Here is a 22590-nt window from a genome sequence, read left to right on the forward strand (position 1 = left end):
TAGTCATGACAGGTTCTGCCCAAAATATCAACACACTGAATAACAGCAGTATATCCTCTTGGTTGTCCATGTTTCAAAACTCCTCCAGAAATTAATTCTGTTTACTCCTGTTCTCAGTTCCAGTAAATTTTAAAGTTTAAAATTAAATATTTGCATATTTCATGCAGTTTCACTGCAGGATGGTATCAAACAATTTCCTGTTGAATTTTTAGTTGAAATCTTTCATTGCGTGGTCTCTAATAAATGACTGTCCTGACTGGTCTCCTTAACTTGGCAACTTCTATGTTTGTAAGTTGAAATAGAGTCTGAAAAGGTAGATCTAAAGAATGGGATAAATAAAATATCCCTATTATTAATGAGCCCAACAGTATCTATCTCTCAATACTGGTAGAGATTGGCAAATATATCCTTAGGACACTAGCTACATGAATGAACAATTCTTCATCCTGGAATGTTTTGCAAGATTTGTCAAAAACCAAAATGAAGGGCAAAATTAAATGGGGGGGGGAAATGATATGCAAACGTATTTTGACAATGATACTTGGTGAGACAGATTATACAAGCATAAATAAAGCAGCAATTGTGGACAAAATAAGAACAAAAGGTCACACAAATGGTTCTCCATTTAGATGTGCACAGAATAAAATAAATGAATTTACGACGCAAGTAGAGTTTAATGGGTATTGCCATTTCAGAAACATTTAAGGTGCAAAGTAAGAACCCAGGATATCCTAAACATTTGCAAAGTCATTTTGATTTTCAGTACAACAGTAGACAAAGCTAAATTAGCTTTAGTGCTGAATGAGAAAGGAAATGTGCAAAACATTGATTAAGCAGTGAAGGGAACAAAATTTAGCACAGGGAGAGTTGAAGTAATCATTGACAGAATGTGGAGAAGCAGATGAACAGGATATGTAATGTGATCTGAACCAAAGAAACCTTGTGTGCACCCACAAGCACTTTGTCATACACGATACAATTCTGCTCGCGTTACTGTAAAATGGGTGTAGAGCAGCCAGACATCTTTGTGCATGTTGGCACAAATGACAGAGATAGAAACAGGAATGAAGTCCTGCACAGTGATTATAAAGTGAAAAACGAGGACCTGGTCAGTGGTCGTCTCCAGATTACTTCCAATGCCATGTGAGGGGAAGAACAAGAGGATGTGGCAGATGAATGCATGGCTAAGGAATTGGTGCAGAGCACAGGGATTCAGAATTTTAGATTATTTGGGATCTTTCCTGGGGCAGACGTGACCTGTTCAGGAGGGATGGATTGCATCTGAACTGGAGGGGGACCCATATCTTGGAGGCCAGGTTTGCTAGTGGTACAAGGGAAGGTTTACACTAGATTGGCAGGGTGGGTGGGATCTTCAACAGCAGGGAGGCATGTGCGAAGGAGGTACAGTAATCGGAAATAGTAAAGTGAAGAGACCGGTCAGGCTGGAACACAACAAGGTGCAAGCAATGTCTATCAAATTTAATTGCATCTATTTAAATGCAAAAGGGCTGACAGCTAAGGCCAATGAACTCAGGGCATGGATCGGTACATGGGACTGGGATATTATAGCCACTACAGAAACATGGCTAAGGAAGGGGCAGGACTGGCAGCTTAATGTGCCAGGGTACAACTTGCTTTAGCTGGGCAGAGGTGGTGGAAAGAGGGGGAGAGGAGTGGCACACTTGATTAAGGTGAGTATCACTGTTGAAATAACTGAAGAGTCATCCAGTGAGGTTTTGTGGGTGGAGCTAAGAAATAAGGGGGTAGTGATGGTATTGGGGTTGTACCACAGGCCCCCAAATAGTTGTTGGGAATTAGAGGAACAAACATGCAGGGAGACTGGGGAGATTTGCAGGAGCAATATGGTTGTCATGGTAGAGGATTTTAATTATCCTAATATAGACTGCCAGAATGTTTAAGGGCTTAGATAAGACGGAATTTGTTCAGTGCATTCGGGAATGTTTCCTCGAGCAGTACAGAGGGTCCTACTCTGGAAGGGGCAAAACTCGACCTACTCTTGGGAAATAGGGCAGGACAGATGACAGATGAAAGTGAGGGAGCACTTTGGGACCAGTGACCATAATTTTATTAATTTTAAAATTGTTATGGAAAGGAACAAAACTGGTCCTCAGGTTCAAGTTCTAAATTGGGGCAAGGCAAATTTTGAATTAGACAGGAGCTTGCAGGGGTTGATTGGAGTAGTTTGTTTGCAGGCAAAGGGACCTCTCGCAAGTGTGGGGCCTTTAAAAGTGAGAAAGCTAGAGTTCAAAATCTATATGTTCCTGTGAGGGTGAAGAGCAAGGTTGACAATGGTAGGGATCCCTGGATGACAAGAGATATCGAGGCTTTGACAAGGAGAAAGGAAGCATGGTTCAGGTACAGGCAGGTGGGATCAAGGGAATCCCTGGAGGTATATAGGGGATACAGGAGTTTACTGAAGAAGGAAATCAAGAGGGCGAAAAGGGGGCATGGGATAGCCTTGGCTGGGAAGATTAGGGTGAATCCAGAGAGGTTCTTTTAATTGTATTAAAGGAAAAAGGAATAACTAGAGAGATAAAAGGACCTCTTAATGACCAATGTGGACATGGATGCCATAGAGTCATAGAGATGTACAGCATGAAAACCGATCCATTGGTTCAACTCATCCAGGCCAATCAGATATCCCAACCAATCTTGTCCAACCTACCAGCATCTGGTCTATATCCTCCAAACCTTTCCTATTCATATACCTATCCATTGTCTTTTAAATGTTGCACAGGAGATGGGTGAGCTCCTAAATAAATATTTCTCCTCTGTTTGCTGTGGAGAAAGACATGAAGACTTGGGAAGTTAGTGGTCATATCTTGGGGACAGTCCATATCAAATGTATTAGAATGTATGAAGGTGGATAAATCTCCTGGTCCTGACCCGATATATCTAAGAACACTGCAAGAAGCTAGAGAAGAAATGTCTGGGAACTTGGCTAATATGTTTGCATCATCGTTAGCCATGGGTGTGGTCCTGGAAGACTGGATGGTAGTGAATGTTGTGCCCTTATTCAAGAAGGACTGCAAAGACAAACCTGGGAACTATAGACCAGTAAGCATAACATCTGTGGTTGATAAGTTAATTGAGAAGATTCTGAGAGATACGAAATACATGCATTTGGAAAGACAGGGTTTGATTAGGAATAGTCAGCATGGCTTTATACATGGGAGATCATGCCTTACAAATTTGTTAGAGTTCTTTTGAAGTGACCAGAAAGGTTGCCAAAGGCAGGGTGGTAGACGTCATCCATATGGATTTCAGTAAGGCCTTTGATAAAGTTCCACAGGGTAGGCCGCTCTGGAAGGGTAGAAAGCATGGAATCCTGGATGAGGTGGCAAACTGAATACACAATGAGCTTGATGGTAGGAAGCAGAGGGCAATAGTGGAAGGATGCTTGTCAGACTGGAGGCCTGTGACTTGTGTGAAGCCTCAGGGGTCAGTGTTAGGCCCATTGCTATATTTGTTATCTATAATCAATGATTTGGATGAAAACGTAGAAGGCATGATCAGTATGTTTGCAGATTACACTAAAATAAGTCTTATCAGGGACAGGGAGAAAGGTTGTCAGAAATTGTACCAGGACCTTGATCAGTTTAGGAAGTGGGCTGAGAAATAGTAAATGGAGTTTAATTATAGATAAGTGTGAGGTCTTGCATTTTGCAAAGTCAAATCAAGGCAGGAGTTTCATGGTGAATAGTAGGACCTTAAGGAATGTAGTGGAACAGAGGGTCCTTGGAGTTCAGGTTCACTGCTCTCTGAAAGTGGAGTCACAGGTGGATACGGCAGTGAACAAGGCTTTTGGCACACTGGCTTCCATCAGTCAGGGCACTGGGTATAGAAGTTGGAAAGTTATGTTGCTGTTATACAGGAGGTTGGTGAGGCCACACTTGGAGCATTGTGTTCAGTTTTGGTAACCTTGCTATAGTAAGGATGTTATTAAACTCTAAAGAGTGCAGAAGAAATTTACAAGGATGTTGCCAGGACTCAACAATCTGAGTTATAGGCAGAGGTTGGACAAGCTAGAACTTTTTTCTTTAGAGCATAGGAGACTGAGGAGGGAATCGTTTAGATGTGTATAAGATCATGAGGTATGAACAGGGTGAATGCACTGTCTTTTACCCAGGGTTGGGGAATCAAGGACAAAAGGACACAGTTTAAGGTTAGAGGGGAAAGAATAAAAGGGAACCTGAAGGGCAACATTTTTTTTACACAGAGATGGTCCGCACATGAAATGAGCTGCCAGCAGAAGTGGTTAAAGCAGGTACATTAACAACACTTAAAGGGCATTTGGACAAATCCATGGATAGGAAAGGTTCAGAAGGATACGGGCCAAATGCAAGGAAATAGGTTTAGCGTGGACGGACTATTTGGTCAACATGGACCAGTTTGGGCTAAAGGCCTTGTTTCCACGCTGCAGGACTCTGACTATATGAGCAGTGAAGAAAGAATTAACCCAAAGGCGAAAGATGGACTATAAGGAAAGCTTGAAGTGTAGTCAAGTGTAGAAGGAATCTTGTTTTGTCAAACATATAGATGTGCATTTGACCAGCTGCTGTTGATCTTTAGAGGGATACATGTTGAATCCACAGATTTTAAAATAAATCTGAGCCTGCTAAATATGGTAACAGATCCATAACTGGCAGCTGGAGGCTTGATTTAAGCATTATTCAAATTTGGGAGTTGTGGATATTTAGGCAGCATTTTACTAAAATTACATCCGATTTAACAGTCTAGAAATGAATGTCTGCTGCCTTGTCCTATGACTGGAATTGCAATTAAATGAAGTTGATAACTCTGGATTAATTAAAACCTGCGTGAACAGTACTTTTGCCTGGCAGGATCAAAGCAACACAAATAGATACTGCAAAAATGCAAAGAGATGCTTTAAAACTTGAACAACACTCCAGCCTTCAAGTGAAGTGTTTATTTTAATATCAATCTCCTGAGGATTCCAGATTGTTTTCCAACGGATTGCAAAACGGATAACGTCATCAAGGGACTACATAAAATGAAAGTAATGTCGCAGCACCGCAATTAAATGTTACCTGAAAAAAGTTAGTGTCAGTCATAAAGGTCGAGCACAGATAAAGGCCATTCAACCCGCTGAGACTGTGCTAGTCAAGAACAAGTACATAGCTAATCTTATCCTGTTTTCCAGTACTTGGTCCATAGCTTTCTAAGCCTGAGCATCACAAGTGCACATGTAAATATTTCTTAAAGTTTCTGAGAGTTCCTGTCGTTACTATCATTATAGGCAGTGAGTTGCAGATTTCCACTGCCCTCTGAGTGAAAAGATTTTTCCTTCCATCCCCTCCAGACATTCAGCCCATCACCTTAAATCGATGCTCTCTGGTCATTGAATCATCCACCAAGGGGAAAGGTTCCTTTCTGCCTACCCTGTCTCTGCCCCTCTGTTCCCTCTCCGCCTCTTCCCCAGTCCCAGTATCCTTTGCTCCAAGGAAAACAACGAGTCTATTTAATTTCTTTCCGAACTGAAACTCTCCAGACCAGGCAACGTTGCAGTCCTGATGAAAGGCTCTGATCTGAAACATCAAATCTGCTTCTCTGATACTGCTTGACCTGCTGTGCATTTTACAGCTCCACTCTTTATTGACTCCAACATCACAGTAAACCTCCAGTGCAATCACATATAATGAGGATTCCAGAAAGGCACATCATAGTTCTCTTTGTTCTTATACTCTCTGCCTCAGCTAATAAAGGCAAGTATCACATGTGTCTTCTTGACCAGTATATTTATTTGGCCCTCTGACCCTCTGTGCTTCAAAGGATCCTGTCATTCATCATGTATTCCTTTGCCTTTATCTGTCCTGCCCAAGTACATCACCTTATACTTACCAGGATTGAATTTCATTCGCCACTGATCAGCTCTGACCAGCCTGATGAAGGGCTTTTGCCCAAAACATCGACTCTCCAGGTCCTCGGGTACTGCCTGACCTGCTGTGCTTTTCCAGCACCATACTCGACTCTGACCAGTCTGTCTATTTTCTTCTGTAATCTAAAGCTATCCTCCTCATTATCTACCATCTCCACCAATTTTCGTATCATCCACAAACTTACTGTTCAACCCTCCTATATTCACCTCTAAATCATTTCAATAAACCAGAAACAGCAAGGGCCCCAACAGTGATCCCTGCAGAACCCTACTGGACACAGTCTTCCTGTCACAAGAACACCCATTGGCCATTATCCTCTACTTCCTGCCACTCAGCCAATCCTGGATCCAATTAGCTAAATTTTCCTTGTGACATTCCTTAATTTAGAGACTTTGATTTGGGGGTTAGTGCCACAACTCAGGTTGACATTCAGGTGAGTGGATATTAACCGGCTTTATTGAATATAAGGAGACACAGGGAAAATTAATTGAGGACATCTTACTGGAACTGTACAGTCCCAAGTGCTCTGAAGTCTCAATGACATCGCTCCCTTTGCACATGTTCAGCAACTATTCTGGGAGTAAAGGTGTGGTTCACTGATCATTAACATCTCCTCCAAACTCTTTTACTACACTCATTTTAACCATAATACTTAGCCTTTCTTTTGCCTCTTTACCTACCCTCGGGTCCCCTCGCCCCACTTAAGTCTTTTTCACTCAGTTTATTACTTTCCAACAGATATCCCAGCATTGGAGCAAATTACTGCAGAAGCTGGAATTTTTACTGAAAACAAACAATGTCAGAAATCACAGCAGGTCACACAGAATCCATGGAGAGACAGCAAACTAAAGTTTCGATCCAGCTCTGATGAAAAGTCATCGAAACTCGAAACACTAGTTTGCTCTCTCGCCATGTGATTTCTAGATATCCCAGTCTGCTGGGAGCCTTACAAAATGCAAATTCTTCCTTTTACATCATGTTAGGAGGCAATCACATTATTTGAGAAGGTTGGCAAATGTTCCTGACCGCTGGTCCCCAGACTGTACAGCAGTACCAAAACCAATCAAGGAAGAGCAATTTGAAGAGGTAATTGTCCAGTACTTGAACTATTGCAACCCCATGAACAGGAAGGACACAAACTGAGATTCTCCTTCCTCCATTTGTTTGTGGCACACTTGATACAGGAATAGATTTACTGGATAAAAGGAAGAAAGAAGAGCAACCTGAAGATAATTCTGCAAACAGGGGAATGAGGACTTCTCAATTATTCCGACAGTAGAAACTTCAATGTCTTTAGTTAGTGGTTTATTGCACACTTCTTTCAGTACAAGTCTGCTCCTCTGCAAAAAAAAATCTCTGGAACACAACTACAAGTGCAACATTTCCCAAAGGAAATAAACTTTTGAACCAAGATCTTAGAAGTTCCAACACAGGCTTGATGGCATATTGGATAGTAGCTGGATATTCCTAATTCACCTGTCCACTTCTCTTAAACTCAGTGAAATGTTTGGATTGGCTAGCTGTTGAGGAGTTAGCTTGCACTGTGGCTTTTGCATGTATTTCTAAGCCTCTCCAAAAGAATTTCACCATCCTGCAAGTGATCTGTATCATGAACAAAGGCTTGCTTTCCATGATAGTCAACTACCAAGTTAAATTAAGATTTATCTTTCCCTCTCAAGAGTTTCTTTTCAAATGTATAATCAGCCCTCATTGATTGTGACCGAATCGTCTCCTCAGCTGATGGTTCACATGATCTTTAAGCTTTGAATACTTCAGTGACAAAAATATCTGTTCCTCCATCAATACATCCATTTCTTGCACTAGTTTAGTAAGAACACTGGCTGTCTCTGTGCAGCACTGGTGAAAATCCTATTTAATCTTTCCTTTTCCCATTTCTGAGATGAGATTGTGTTTGTCAATATTTAGGCTTTAGGTCATTTCTGTTTTCCTTCCCTTGTTTCACATTGAGGTGTTCAGGTTCATTTTAATGCTTATCATTAAGCTTTCCTAAAGTACTCCACTCTAGAAGCTCAGTCGTTTGGGCAGCTACCAGCCTACTGATATTTAATGTACTGCTTCCAGAGCTAGCTGATGGGACTCTATTTCTGAATCTAGCTGTTTTTGTTTTTTTTTTGTAGATCAATAGTTTCTCAGTATTCAATCTAGTCTTTATCTAGCTTGAAGTTAAAGGTCCCTTGTCACCTGGACAGCCTTCTGTTGGCTGCATGTCAGGCCTTTTGTACATCAGTGAGCTCAGTGGTACGAGCAGACAAATTACTGCTTCGTCCAACAGTTCTTCTGTACTTGTGGCAGTAACTTAGTTTTTCCATTGTTTTTTTCTTTAGAAAACAAAGGGCTCAGACTCCTCCTTATGCTATTTATCATCCTCGGTGCATCATCGAGTTTGTGCTTCTCCTTGTCTTTCTTCAAAGGAAAGTGAAAGGTTTCAAATAATCTCCTGCTGTCCAAGGAATCGTGCTGGATTGCATTGGGTGATGAGTCAACTTGACTCTTTGCTGCAGGTGGTAAACAATGGAGGCTCAAAACCATACATGCAACTGTGTCTGAAAGAACTGATTGAGACCCTTTTATGCTATCCTCCATAATCTTTCTTATGTCATAAAACATAGCTTCCATTTGACCATGTGGTCTTATTGTGGTTCCTCCTGTACAATGAAATTTAATGGAAGCTAGTTGGAAAAAAATAATAAAGGCTTCAGCCATGGTGTTGAATATAAAAGAATGAATATATCCTTATACTAAATTTCTTGCCATTAACTGTGACAGAAACTTATTTGCAACGTATCATGTCTTTCAAGGAAAAAAACGTATCTTGGTCCTCAGTAACATCTCCTTCTCAGTCATTGAAGATTAAAGTCATCTGTTTTTAAATTTCAGTGACATCTTAATAGCTGTTTCAGTAAGTCACCAGAAATCATCATGCTATCCCATGGCAGGCATGGCTCTCAGCATTGTGGAAGGACTGGCACTAATAGGGAGCTTCCCACCATCACATAGACAAGAAGCAAAGGTTCTTTCTTTCTAGTTAATCCTCTGACCAACCAAGTTAGAATCAGTAGATTGAGGCCCAGGGGAATTCTCTGCACCCTCAGATTAGAAGGCTATTCTCCGTGCAAAATTCAACCTGTCTGGCAAACTGCACAGCTTGAGGCAACATCAGGTCCTCTTTAAACTTTCAAAGTCTGAGAGCTTCATTCTGTAATTAATTATCTTTCAAGGTCCCCTACTGGCAATCAGCAATGTGGTTTAAATTATTTATCGAGTAATCAATGTCTTCCCTGGATCTTGGTTGTGCCAATTAAACTTTAACTGGTCTAGAATGGGGTTTAACTTGAGGCTGAAACGAGAGTTAAAGGCTTTAATAACATGTGCACAGAGGTTTCAGTAATTTCTGCTATGCCTCGCCGAGCAAGAATGGCATTGACACTGTCACTGATTACATAACAACAGAGTGACTTTCTCTTTGTTTGCTTATTGCTGGAGCCCTGAGTAGTACAGTATCTGCTAAAACTGTTGGCAGTCTTTCCTTCCAATCCACTTTACCAGTTGTTGTCCCTCTCTGTCTCCCTCCGTTTTTCACCCTCCATCTTTCCCTCAATGTCACTCTGACACAAGGCTACCTCTGGCACATCATTCACGATACTGGCATTAATTCATGTTGGCTGTATACAATGAATGGCAATTCTCTCAAAATCAGACATTGCCATTCAAAATGCACAGCTTTGGTTACTTTTGACAACAACAGAGTTCAGGAACAGGACTGCAGTGGGTAGTGGATGGTAAATGTCCAGTCCACATTAATGTTTTTCAGCAAGACTCAGATTGTGTACAGTTTTCTAGACTGCTCTCATATTAAAGTCTGAGTACCATATCAAACACATATTGCTGCCATGCTTTCTGGTCTACATGGGCTGACATTTGAAAGTAGGAGACTTTTTTTTTATTGTTGTGAACATGATGAAGCTGTGGGAATCTTGGAGCCTGCTTGTTTACCCCTATTCCTGCTTTCAAATATTTTTCCTGGGGATTTTATTCCCAACAGCAAATCAAAGGACTGGAAATTCTGTTCAGATTTAAACATTCAAAAGCAGGGATCTATGAATTGACTCTAGTCAGCAAGAGCAGTGCACACACACAGGCGCATAAAGTGATAAGTTTCTTAAAGGAGAAAACCAGAAACAAATTATGGATTCTACAACGTACCATCAGGGTATTACTTCTGCTACCAACAACAATGACAATTATGCATATTCCTCTCTGATTCTATCGAGCAGCTGCCATCCTTTACAGATGAGTCGCTGCAGACACAGACATAGGAGCAATTCAACACTCTGGTGCATGTGCAGGTTCTTTGAAATAGCTATCCAATTAGCACGACTCTCCTACACATCTCCCAGACCTCTGCAAACATTTTTTCTCCTCCATACATACCCAATTGCTTTCTGAAAGTTGTCTTGGAATCTTATTTCAGTTAATGCATTGCAGATCATAACTTGCTGCATCAGAAAAAACTCTGTTGAAAAACAGTTTGAAAATCTTGCTTCATGCCTGGGATTCATCATACTGCAGGGCCATCTGTCTGGTGCATACCTATGATTGCACTGTGTAAGGACCTCACAAATGATGTAATGGGAGTTGGTGGAAAAAGTTGCCCAAAATCTCAAGTGTGCAATCTATGTAATTCTCTTCACTTTCCATCACAACTGTTATGACTCACCAATTTGTTCCTGTTCCAGACAGAATACCCCAAATTGTTTACCTCCAGGTTGAGGAGAAATGAACAGGCTCCCCATCTTCATTACCCTGCCCCTTCAGTTGGTGGCAGCATAGTTAACTTGAGGATAACTTCCTCCCAGACCCAAATAAACATGTTTTAAAAAGAGACAACTTAAGCAGGCTTTCTTAAATTAATTGCAAGACTGAGTTTGCTAATTCGAGCTGAAAATGTGTTGCTGGAAAAGAGTTTGCTAATTACTAAACATCATCAGAAAGAAATAGTATCACAGCCCATATACATAGAGAAGAAACAAGAGAGAGTCCAAACAGATGAAAGGTATAAGATATGTAGATTAATTTCTGAATTCATCACAAACCGCAGATAAGATTACGGGGTGGTTCAGTGGTTAGCACTGCTACCTCACAGCACCAGAGACTCCGGTTCGATTCCAGGCTCTGGCAATTGTCTGTGTGGAGTTTGCACATTCTCCCCATGTCTGTGTGGGTTTCCTCCCACAATCCAAAGATGCGCAGATTAGGTGAATTGGCCATGCTATATTGCATAGTTGCAGCAACACATTTTCAGCTCTAAATTGCATAGTGTTCAGCGATGTGGCATTTAGGGGTAAATGTAGAGTAAAGGGAATGGGTTTGGATGGGATACTCTTCGGAGGGTTGGTGTGGACTTGTAGGGCTGAAGGGCCTGTTTCTACACTGTAATTACGTTGTGGCCATTATTGGATGGCATTGGTAGTTGAGTAGGAGATTTCAAGAATTTGCTCTCCAAGTGAGCAAAACTACTACTGTTCTGATTCTTTCAGCGAGAGATGGACATTTTACCTTAGTTTTGCCTACAATCGTGGAGTGCTTTCAAAGCTGTGGCACTCAGAGCAGCATGTTGGACTTTCAGAAAGGTAAACTTATACATACTGGTGGCCACATCTTTGAAGACACAATGACCTACTCTTTGCACACCGAAAGGACATGTGTATACATAATGCCCATTTCAATGTAACAAAACAGGTAATGTTCATTCTCTCATTCATTTCTCAGGGCATCCCTTTGTCCAATTATTATCAAACCTTGATCAATTAATACCCTCAAACTCCCTCCAACTCTATTTTGATTTAGTCCCTACCCTCCCCTTCACTGTTTTGATCACACAGCACTGCCCTTTGATGTGAAGGGCAGTGCTTGTCACTGGCCACTCGGGTGTTTCCTTTCTTCCTGGTGGTGGAAATTGAATAAAGATTTGTGCACCTTGTGTGTCACACACCTACACACACACACACACCACAAGTGCTGGGGAAAAATAAGCACTACCGCAGTTAGGCGGTAGTGTGGGGAAAAAGAAGAAAAAAATACCCTCAAACTGACCGAGTTAAGTGTGGGTTCCCCTTGATGTTGGCTTTCTTTGTGAATTGTCCTGATGATTTCTACATAAAAAGGTTTGACACAATGTGTCTTTTTTTTTCAGCCAAAGTCACATTCTGCATTACCAAATAATTAGATTAACTTATTGTTGTGGTTCTGTTCGCCAAGCTGCAAGTTTTTGTTGCAAACGTTTTGTCCCCTGGCTAGGCGACATCATCAGTGCTTGGGAGCCTCCTGCGAAGCGCTTCTTTGATGTTTCCTCCGGTGTTTATAGTGGTCTGTCCCTGCCGCTTCCGGTTGTCAGTTTCAGCTGTCCGCAGTAGTGGTTGGTATATTGGGTAATGTTTGCAACAAAAACTTCCAGCTCGGCGAACAGAACCACAGCAACGAGCACCCGAGCTACAAATCTTCGCACAAACTTTGAAGATTAACTTATTTTTGAAAATTCTTTAGGGAGTCGTGGAAAACACCAGTTTTTTTTTCCTGACCAGATAAGAACGCATCTCTTACTCTTTTTTTTAGTTCACACATGACAAGGTCTTGGGTATGAAGATGGATTACTCATCCAACACTGCTCCTTCTCCACTGGCAAATTAAATCAGCCAAAGGGGTCATAGATATAAAACAGAATAAATCCAATTGACAAGTATCATGATTGAAATTTTGTTACCAGTTTCTGATTTAATGCTCAGAAACATCTTTAGTCATTATTTTACTCAATGGAAAGTTATGTCAACAGGCTGCTTCAGTGATTTTGTTCGGAGTACTGTTTAATGGGAATTGAATAGGACTCAATAAAAGGGAGTAGCAACAGGAGTAAGCTGACAAGTTACAAGCTTGTATCGTAAGGGACATTTCAGCATTTAGGCATGAACCTTGAACACCCTAAGGGTTCACATTAGCAGAAATGACTGGAATTGAACCTTTCACACATTCAAGTCTTGTCATCCTTGGAAGCAAAACATAGAGTATAAACTGATTCCTGCAGATTGGATGAGACAAAGTCCTTGGATGGAATATTTCTGTTTATTGTACAAGAATGAAATGCAAACAACCTGTGCATAAAGGTTTGTGATTTTCCATGTGTATCAGACAGAATTCTGTTTAGTCAGTCGAAGATTGAGGTTGCTTGAATAAACACAAAATTAACCTGCAGACCCAAGTCCTCCTGTGGTCTGTGTAAGGGGAATTTACCACACTTCTATTTCCATTTCCGAGTCTGTGTTAAATCAAACAGCAAGCTCAATGTCAGAATACCTCGATAATCTTTGATAAATTACCTTTGCCTTGGGGAAAAATAACATGCAACTCACACAGTAATTACTCAAGTGTATAAATCAGATATAACTTCACGTGACATTCAAAACTAGCATCAGGAATAACCCAGCAATTAAAAGATGTTGGTGAATAATCATGTCAAGAAAACAAACTACTCCCAAATTATTTGTAAATTAAAACCTGCTCTGACAACAAATGATAACATCAAACAATAGTTTTAAACCTACATTTTGAGAAACATGTAACATTTTCTCTCTTGAATATGTTGGCAATCTGAAAAGTTTCTGTCTTTAATTATCTTTGTTACATGTGGTGAAACATTTTGGGGTAAATCTTCTGGGGGAGTGGCAATCTCACACAGATTGTCATTTGAGAAACCATCTTGCTCAGGTCTCCCTCCAAAATGAGGAACTTCCATTCTGATAGTTCTTATGTTGTGAAGACCTGTCATAGGAGCATTTTTAAAAAAAAAAGGTGCAAGAGTAGGCCATTCAGCCCTTTGAGTCTGCGCCACCATTCATCACTATCCTGGCTGATTATTCAATTTCAGAATCCCATTCCCACTTTCTCTCCATACCCCTTGATCCCTTTAGCCACAAGGGTCACATCCAATTCCCTCTTGAATATATCTAACAAACTGGTCCCAACAGCTTCCTGTGGGAGAGAATTCCACAGGTTGACAACTGAGTGAAGAAATTCTCTCTCCCCTCAGCCCAGAATGGCTTACTCCTTACTCTTAGACTGTGAGACCCCAAGTCCTGGACTTCCTCAATATCGGGAACATTCTTCTCACGTCTAGCCTGTCCAGTCCAGTCCAGGCAGGATTTTGTTTCCCCCATCATTTTTCTAAATTCCTTTGAGTACAAGCCCAATCAATTCAGTCGAGCCCAGTCGATCCTGTCAGAAGGCAAACCAGTTCCCACCCCCACCATCTTTCACAGCAGACAGCTGCTGTATTTTGAGAATCAAAGGTCCTGACCGTCACATTGTACCTGCCCTTTACCAGAAGCTGTCAATGTTAGGGTGAAGAATGTGATGCTGGAAAAGCACAGCAGATCAGGCAGCATCCAAGGAGCAGGAAAATCGATATTTCAGGAAAAAGTTCTTCATCAGGCTTTTGTCCGAAATGTTGATCTTCCTGCTCCTTGGATGCTGCCTGACCTGCTGTGCTTGTCAAGCATCACACTTTTTTGACTCTAATCGCTAGCATCTGCAGTATTCACTTTCGCCACAATGTTAGGGTGCTGAGAGGCTGGGTCGTTGATGGCTAGGGAACTAGGATGACAGCTAAATAAGTGCCAAATGCCAGGGTGCCATGTAAGTAATTGGGTGCCAAGTTAAGGTGCCAGCTGAGTAGGGTGACAGCCAGGGATGAGTTGGGAGAGCTGATTGTAGGGTGCCATGTGGGTAGGGTGCCAGAATGCAAGATGGCAAGATAAGTGTTTAGTGCAGGTGAACTGGAGAATTTGGATCCAGCAGTTTGTGGGAAGGTTTGGTGTCACGTCTGGAAGATTCAGTTTTGGCATGGGAGTGTTGGGTCAGATTGGGGTGGGGGGTGTCGACATTGATCCAGTAGCTAGAGAGGAATGGTTGGCCTGGTCTAGCAGTCATGGTGTTGGGTCACAAATCTGACAGCAGGGATGGTGGAGGATTGCAGTCTGGTACAGCAGATATTCTAGTGTGGACCAGGGTGGGTTTGGCACTGAGGATTGGATGCTTCAGGTCCTGGGGTGAGTGGTGTTGGGCACACGTGAGGTGTGGGTAGTGTCAAGTCCAAGGGAGTTGTAAGGGGTCTGGAAGTTGAGAATGTTAAGTAAGGGGTTTGTCTAATAGTTATCAAAAGTTTTGACTATGAATTTATTACTCTACCATTTCCTGAGTAACTCTTCTATTTTATTGGAACCCTCTTCAACGTTATGGAGACTTTAAATGGGTTCCAGGTGCAGTCCAAAAATTGCAGAGGAGATTTCAATTCCTTACAGTGTGCTTTTGTGGGGATTCTGTCTGGTCTCTGCATGCAATTCCCTTCTGTGCTCTCAAAATGCCTGCCTGGTCAGTGGAAACTCTCCTACTTTACTCTACATGAAAACACTGGCTGACATACATACAGAAGGAATATTGATATTAATCATGGTAAGATCTATTCTAACAAGAATTTACTTCGGAGTTTTACTCTGGGACATATTGCTCCTCCATACCCAACATCTCCTCACTATGCCCCTCCCCATGGCACCTTCCCATGAAATTACAGAAAGTGTAAAATCTGCCTGTTTTCTTCCACATTCCTCTGTAGTCAAGGCCCCAAGCATAACCTCCAGGTGATTTTACTCTATTCCATTCAGTTTACCGTATTCACTGTTCACAATGTGGTCTCCACTATACTGGGGAGAGGAAATGCACACTGGGTGACTACTTTGCAGAACACCTAATATTTTGTCTGCAAAAATGACCCCAAGCTTCAACTTGCCTGTTACTTCAACAACCGTGTTCCCACACCAATATCACAGGCCTGCTGCAATGTTCCAATGAGCCTCACCTCAAAGAACAGCATCTCGTTATTCACTTGGGGACACTGCAGCCTCGAGGATTCAACATCCAGTTCCACTTTGGAACCTGATTTTATCCTTCACTGTTTTTACCCAACCCTGTTAATGACATGGGATGCTTTTAGCACATTACCCACTTCTATGCATCCCAAGACCCATTATTACATGTTATGGATTGCATTCAATAAAGCCCATCCTGTTTCTTCTACTCTAAGCTATTGTTATCACTTATTCAGCTTTTCTTCTGTCCTGCTGTCTACTGACCCCTTTTCATGTCTTTCTTTCTCACAAACTCAAAATCATAGAGATGTACAGCATGGAAACAGACCCTTCGGTCCAACCCATCCATGCCGACTAGATATCCCAACCCAATGCCAGGGTGCCATGTAAGTAATTGGGTGCCAAGTTAAGGTGCCAGCTGAGTAGGGTGACAGCCAGGGATGAGTTGGGAGGTGCGTCCCACCTGCCAGCACGCAGCCCATATCCCACCAAATCCTGTCTATTCATATATCCATCCAGATGTCTTTTAAATGTTGCAATTGTACCAGCCTCCACCACATCCTCTGGCAGCTCATTCCAAACATGTGTGAACAAGTTGCCCCGTAGGTTCTCTTTTATATCTTTCCCCTCTCACCCTAAACCTGTGCCCTCTAGTTCTGGACTCCCTGACCCCAGGGAAAAGAATTTGTCTATTTATCCTATCCATGCCCCTCATAATTTTGTAAACCTCTATAAGGTCACTCAGCTTCCGACGCTCCAGGGAAAACAGCCCCAGCCTGTTCAGCCTCTCCCTATAGCTCAAATCCTTCAACCCTGGCAACATCCTTGTAAATTTTTTTTGAACCCTTTCGAGTTTCACAACATCTTCCGATAGGAAGGAGACCAGAATTGCATGCAATATTTCAACAGCCATCTGCCACTTCTCGGCCCATTGGCCCATCTGGTCAAGATCCTGTTGTAATCTGAGGTAACCCTCTTCGCTGTCCACTGCACCACCAATTTTGGTGTCATCTGCATCAAAATCATTTATGTAAAATGACAAAAAGTAGAGGATCCAGCACCAATCCTCATGGCACTCCACTGGTCACAGGCCTCCAGTCTGAAAAACAACCCTCCACCACCTCCCTCTGTCTTCTACCTTTGAGCCAGTTCTGTATCCAAATGGCTAGTTCTCCCTTTATTCCGTGAGACTTAACCTTGCTTACCAGTCTCCCATGGGGAACCTTGTCGAATGCCTTACTGAAGTCCATATAGATCACATCTACTGCTCTGCCCTCATCAATCCTCTTTGTTACTTCTTCAAAAAACTCGATCAAGTTTGTGAGACATGATTTCCCACGCACAAAGCCATGTTGACTATTCCTAATCAGTCCTTGTCTTTCCAAATACATGGACATCCTGTCCCTCAGGATTCCCTCCAACAACTTGCCCACCACCGACATCAGGCTCACTGGCCTATAGTTCCCTGGCTTGTCCTTACTACCCTTTTTAAAGAGTGGCACCATGTTAGCCAACCTCCAGTCTTCCGGCACCTCACCTGTGACTATTGATACAAATATCTCAGCAAGAGGCCCAGCAATCACTTCTCTAGCTTCCCACAGAGTTCTAAGGTACACCTGATCAGTTCCTGGGGAATTATCCACGCTTGTGTTTCAAGACATCCAGCACTTCCTCCTTGGTAATATGTACATTTTGCAAGGTGTCACCATCTATTTCCCTATATTCTATATCTTCCATATCCTTTTCCACAGTAAATACAGATGCAAAATACTTGTTTAGTATCTCTCCTATTTTCTGCAGCTCCACACAAAGGCCACCTTGCTGATCTTTGAGGGGCTCTATTCTCTCCCTAGTTATCCTTTTGTCCTTAATGTGTTTGTAAAAACCCTTTGAATTCTCCTTAATTCTCCTTAAATAGCCAAAGTCATTTCATATCACCTTTTTGCCCTCCTGATTTTCCTCTTTAGTATAAAGGCAGTAGGAGTATACTTTTCTAAGGACTCACTTGATTTATCCTGTCTATACCTTACATATGCTTGCTTCTTTTTCTTAACTATCCACTCACCTCTCTTCTGTTTGATCCACCACACCTCCATCACTTTGTCTTCAGCATTATTACCAACTTTTTCCTCGCTGCTAATAGTTCTGAAGAGACACCGCACTTGAGCTGTTACCTTTGTTTTCTTATCACAGATGCTGCCAGACCTGCTGAGTTTCTCCAGTAAATTCTGTTTTTATTTCTTTGAAAACATGTCAAATTCTGCTTTCTATAGCCATAAAACTAATGAATGGTCACCTTTAGGCATTTTCTTCGCTGCAACACAAACTCTGAGCATTTCCTTCTCTATTTTATTAAACTTCACTTATTTGCATAGATCAGGTGGTTTAATAAGTTTGAAATTTCCAATAAATTAGAATATTGCAAAAATTATTGTACAATGAAAAACATCAAATTTTGGTTAATATTAGATGATGCTACTAATCAAATGCATTTTCACATAACTATAGTCTTATATTGACGTGGAAATGAAAATCTAATTGCAGGCTACTTCATGACAAATAGTAATCAATTCATATGCCTTTTCAACACTGGATTCATTTGCTTACCAGAACCAAAAAAAATTAAGTGCTTAACAATGTAATATTTATAATATTAGTGGTAGATATGCAGGTGAAAACATATTGCATTTATGAAAGGAAAATAATTCATTCTTCTTCCTTGAAAAATTAAATTCTTGTTTTCTCCAAAATTCTTTGTATTCATCTGACAAGCCACATTTCAACATTTGAGCTTGCTTTTTATCTGTCTAGCTTAACAAGAAAATGCAGTTGGCCATGAAAGAAAAGGGTGATTTTCTTACACTCAACCCTTTTCTTTTGCATCTTCTATTCATGGCAGATAACGGAACAGCATGGTTTATTGAATTCTCTCAATGCAATACTATGGTGCTCTACCACAAGAGGGAGATTTTTTTTGTGGGGCAAATTGAACTATCAATTTCTTTTCCTTTTTGCTGATATGTTCCAACTCTGTTCCACTTGATGCTACATGCAGAGGTGCAGGTGCAAAGGGGTACAACTTGCCCGCTAGAGCCAATTGAGCTTGACTGACAAGCAGCCTTGGAGGTAGGACTCCCAACATTCTGCTCAGGTCAGGTGTTGCAACATCTGAGCCACCTGGTGTCCTGCCAATTCTGACTAAGACAAATAAGAATTCAGCAGCAGTCTTATTTCTCATGTACTCAGTTCCTGGATTTATTTCTTAATTTTTCTTAACACATGAATTATGTTCACTTCACTGTGGAAGAGTGATTTTAATTGCACATAACCATTACTTTAGTGATTTGTGGACCATAAGTGATATGAAATAATTTGCTCAACAAAAAAATGATAAATTTATAGTGTATAGATATGTTTATCTTGACTCATGTGATGTGATTTTTGAAGTCCCAGTAATTTGCTGATTTTAGCATTATATGCAAAACTGAATTCTAAAAGAAATTCAAAAGTAAAATGAAACATCGACAGTGAAATAATAAAAAAAAATGCAATAGGGGAAGCAAACTTCCCTTCCCGTTTCTATTCAAATTCTATCCACTTTAATTAATCGCTCTTAAGAAACAATACCACTTTTTTTCTCCATTTTCCACTCCTTAATCCTCACTTGCTCTTTAATTACAAGGTAAAGTATACTTAATCATCCATTTGCAGCCGAAAAGCAATTTTGCATCCACACTATATGATTTTATGACAGCTTAAATCAATCATGAGCTCACTGTTTTATTATCATCTTGTCTTCCTTCTATCTTGCATCTCACAGGGGACTCCCTGCCAAAATGTAATGGAGCCAATGGGGAAAATAGATCACAAAAGCTTGTGCTACAGAAGGCAGTGCTGGCAACATCTGTGTGCAAAATCCCAAGCAAATAAAAATCAATTTAACCTTTACCTGTTCTCTGAACCTACCATTCATATTCTACAATTTATTGTTCTGCAAACACAAAGAAATACCTTACACAATTACAGGTTCCATACAATCATTTGAAAATCATGATAAATGCATAGGGGAGGTAATTTTTTGCTGCAAGTTCATCAGTTTAATTTCAGTGTGCAGACATTAATATCGAATCATTTACAATACAGACATCAGATTGTGTGATGATGTGAAGTGGTATGCTAACTTCTTTATCAATGGATTTGTCAGTAATACTGTCTTTGTGGTATTTTGTTACAAGCTATTAATCATGTTAAGAAGTTTATCCAAAGAAAAGTACAAAAAAAGGCCGAACATCAAAATGCACTGCTTTGAAGATTTCCACAGTTCGAGCTTCTATTAGAATTGTTAGACATACTTCATTGAAGAAATTACCTTTCACTTTCTTGCAGAATCTCATTTCCTTTCATCCATGACAACATTGCTCTTGGGGAAGCTTTTGGTTTACATTCAATGATGACCTCACCACCTACGCGCACAGGTATTAATTTCTTCAAGGGGATCATTGAAAAATCAGGAGCTGACGCTAGGAAGGAAAAAATAATAATTATGCAGCACAGAAAATAAATACCACTCATATTCAGACTTCAAGTGCTCTTAGTTTTAAGGTACCTTGACTGATTCATCTGGATATACGTTGGAAATACCAGGTTTTAGACATTCTGTTTAATATAATTGTTCCAAACAGAAATTATATTGTTGCTTTATAAAATTTGTCCAATAATTTATTAACAGAGGTATCACAAGGGTACAATGTCCAAGATAGTAACAGCAATAGTGGAAGTTTCTGGGAGTAATTTCGGAGACACAGCAGAGATTTATTCCGAGGAAAAAGAAGCATGGTACAGGGAGGATGAGGCAACCATGGCAACCAAGATAGGAATGTCAGGGAGAGCATAAAAGCAAAAGAATAAAATGTGGCAAAGGGGAGTGGAAAATCAGAGGATTGGGAAGATTATAAAGACCAACAGAGGACAAAAAAAAGGGAGAAGATTAAATATAAGGGTATGCGAGCCAGTGATATAAAGGAAGACTGTAAGAGTTTCTTTAGATACATAAACAGCAAAATAGAGGCAAAAGTGGACATTAGGCTACTGGAAAATGAGATTGGAGAGATAGTAACTTCTCAGGATGGAACCACATGTGGTGTTCTGCAAGGCTCCGTGTTGGGATCACACCTTACACATTAACAATCTAAGATGAAGGAACTGAGGGCATTCTGGCAAAGATAGGTAGAGGGATAGGTAGCATTGTGGAGATGAGGAGGCTACAGAAGGATTGTGAAAGGTCAGGAGAATGGGCAAAAGTGACAGATGGAGTACAACGTGGGAAAGTGTGAAGTCGTGCACTTTGGGAGGAAACATAGAGGTATGGGCTATTTTCTAAATGGGGAGAAAATTCAGAAGTTTGAGATGCGAAGAGACTTGGGAGTACTAGTCCAGGATTCTCTCAAGGTAAACTTGCAGATTGAGTCAGTAATTCGGAAGGCAAATGCAATCATGGCATTTATTTTGAGCAGACTTGAATATAAAAGCAGGGATATACTTCTGAGGATTTATAAAGCCAGAGCCTTAGAAGGTCAGACCACATTTGGAGTATTGTGGGTCCCATATCTCAGGAAAGACGTACTGACCTTGGAAGGTGGTCAGAGGAAGTTCATGAGAAATGGTCCAAGGAATGAAAAGCTTAACATATGAGGAACATTTGAGGACTCTGGGTTTGTGCTTGATGGAGTTTAGAAGGATGAAGGAGGAATCTACTTGAAACAGACAAAATACTGAATGACCTGGACAGAGTTGGTGTTAGGAAGATGTTTCCATTGGTAGGAGAGACTAGGACCCGAGGGCATAGGCTTCGAGTAAAGGAATCAGAGATAAGGAGAAACTTCTTCAGCCAGAAAGTGGTGAATCAATGGAATTCATTGCCACAGAAGACTGCGGTGGTCAAGTCATTGAATATATTTAAGACCAAAATAGATAAGCTTTTGAGTATCAAAGATTTTGGAGAGAAAATAGGAGCATGGGGTTGAGAAACTTCTCAGCCATGATTCAATAGCAGAGCACATTCAAACGGCTGAATGGCTTAATTTCTGCTATGTCTTATGGTTTTGTGGTCTTATTTTCAGTACTGAAACTCTCAATGTTTCACATGTAAGATCACAAAGAATCGGGGAAAAAAAACTAATCACAACAACAGGCTTTAAGATTTTCTACATAGATCACAAAGTCATACATCCAGATACTGCTCGAGAGACACATTTTGTGCCAAATGCAGTGATAACAGGCAATAAGTTAAAACAAGTTCATACAATTTACTACCTGCCAATTATCTTTCGTGGTTTCCTTTTTAGAAATTTAAGACTGAATGTAAAGTCATATCAAATACAGAATCCAAGTGACATTAGTCAACAACCCCAAAAAACTTGTACTGAGTGTCATTTGTATGAATGGCACAAAGCAAATAATTTTGTGATACAAAATGGGGAGGTTCTTTTTGGTTTTGATGAGAGTTCCCTCCTTTAGGGTATTGTGGGTGTACTGACAGTACATGAACTGCAGTGATTCAAGAGGTAGTTCACCACCACCTTCTCAGGATGACTAGGGATGGACAATAAAATGCCGGACTGGCCAACAATATCCATGGCCCCAAAGTGAATCAAGAAAAGATAATTGGCATAAAGTGCTGCATTTGACCTTAATAATATTTTTGCCAGATATTGATTTGAGTGCAGAAATCATGG

The 22590-nt window shown here is 40.8% G+C and overlaps 1 protein-coding gene across 7 annotated transcripts in view; it reads right to left on the reverse strand.

Moving 5' to 3' along the window:
- Nucleotides 1-22590, reverse strand: part of LOC122559093 (contactin-4-like) — a 2522648-nt gene that overhangs the window by 542457 nt on the left and 1957601 nt on the right. For all 7 annotated transcript variants that reach the window (XM_043708367.1, XM_043708366.1, XM_043708371.1 and 4 more), the window contains one exon: nt 20226-20376. In XM_043708367.1, coding sequence (XP_043564302.1) covers nt 20226-20376 — 151 coding nt within the window. The remainder of the gene's footprint in view (nt 1-20225; nt 20377-22590) is intronic.

This window comes from Chiloscyllium plagiosum, chromosome 18 (genome assembly GCF_004010195.1).
Source record: "Chiloscyllium plagiosum isolate BGI_BamShark_2017 chromosome 18, ASM401019v2, whole genome shotgun sequence".
NCBI lineage: Eukaryota > Metazoa > Chordata > Chondrichthyes > Orectolobiformes > Hemiscylliidae > Chiloscyllium > Chiloscyllium plagiosum.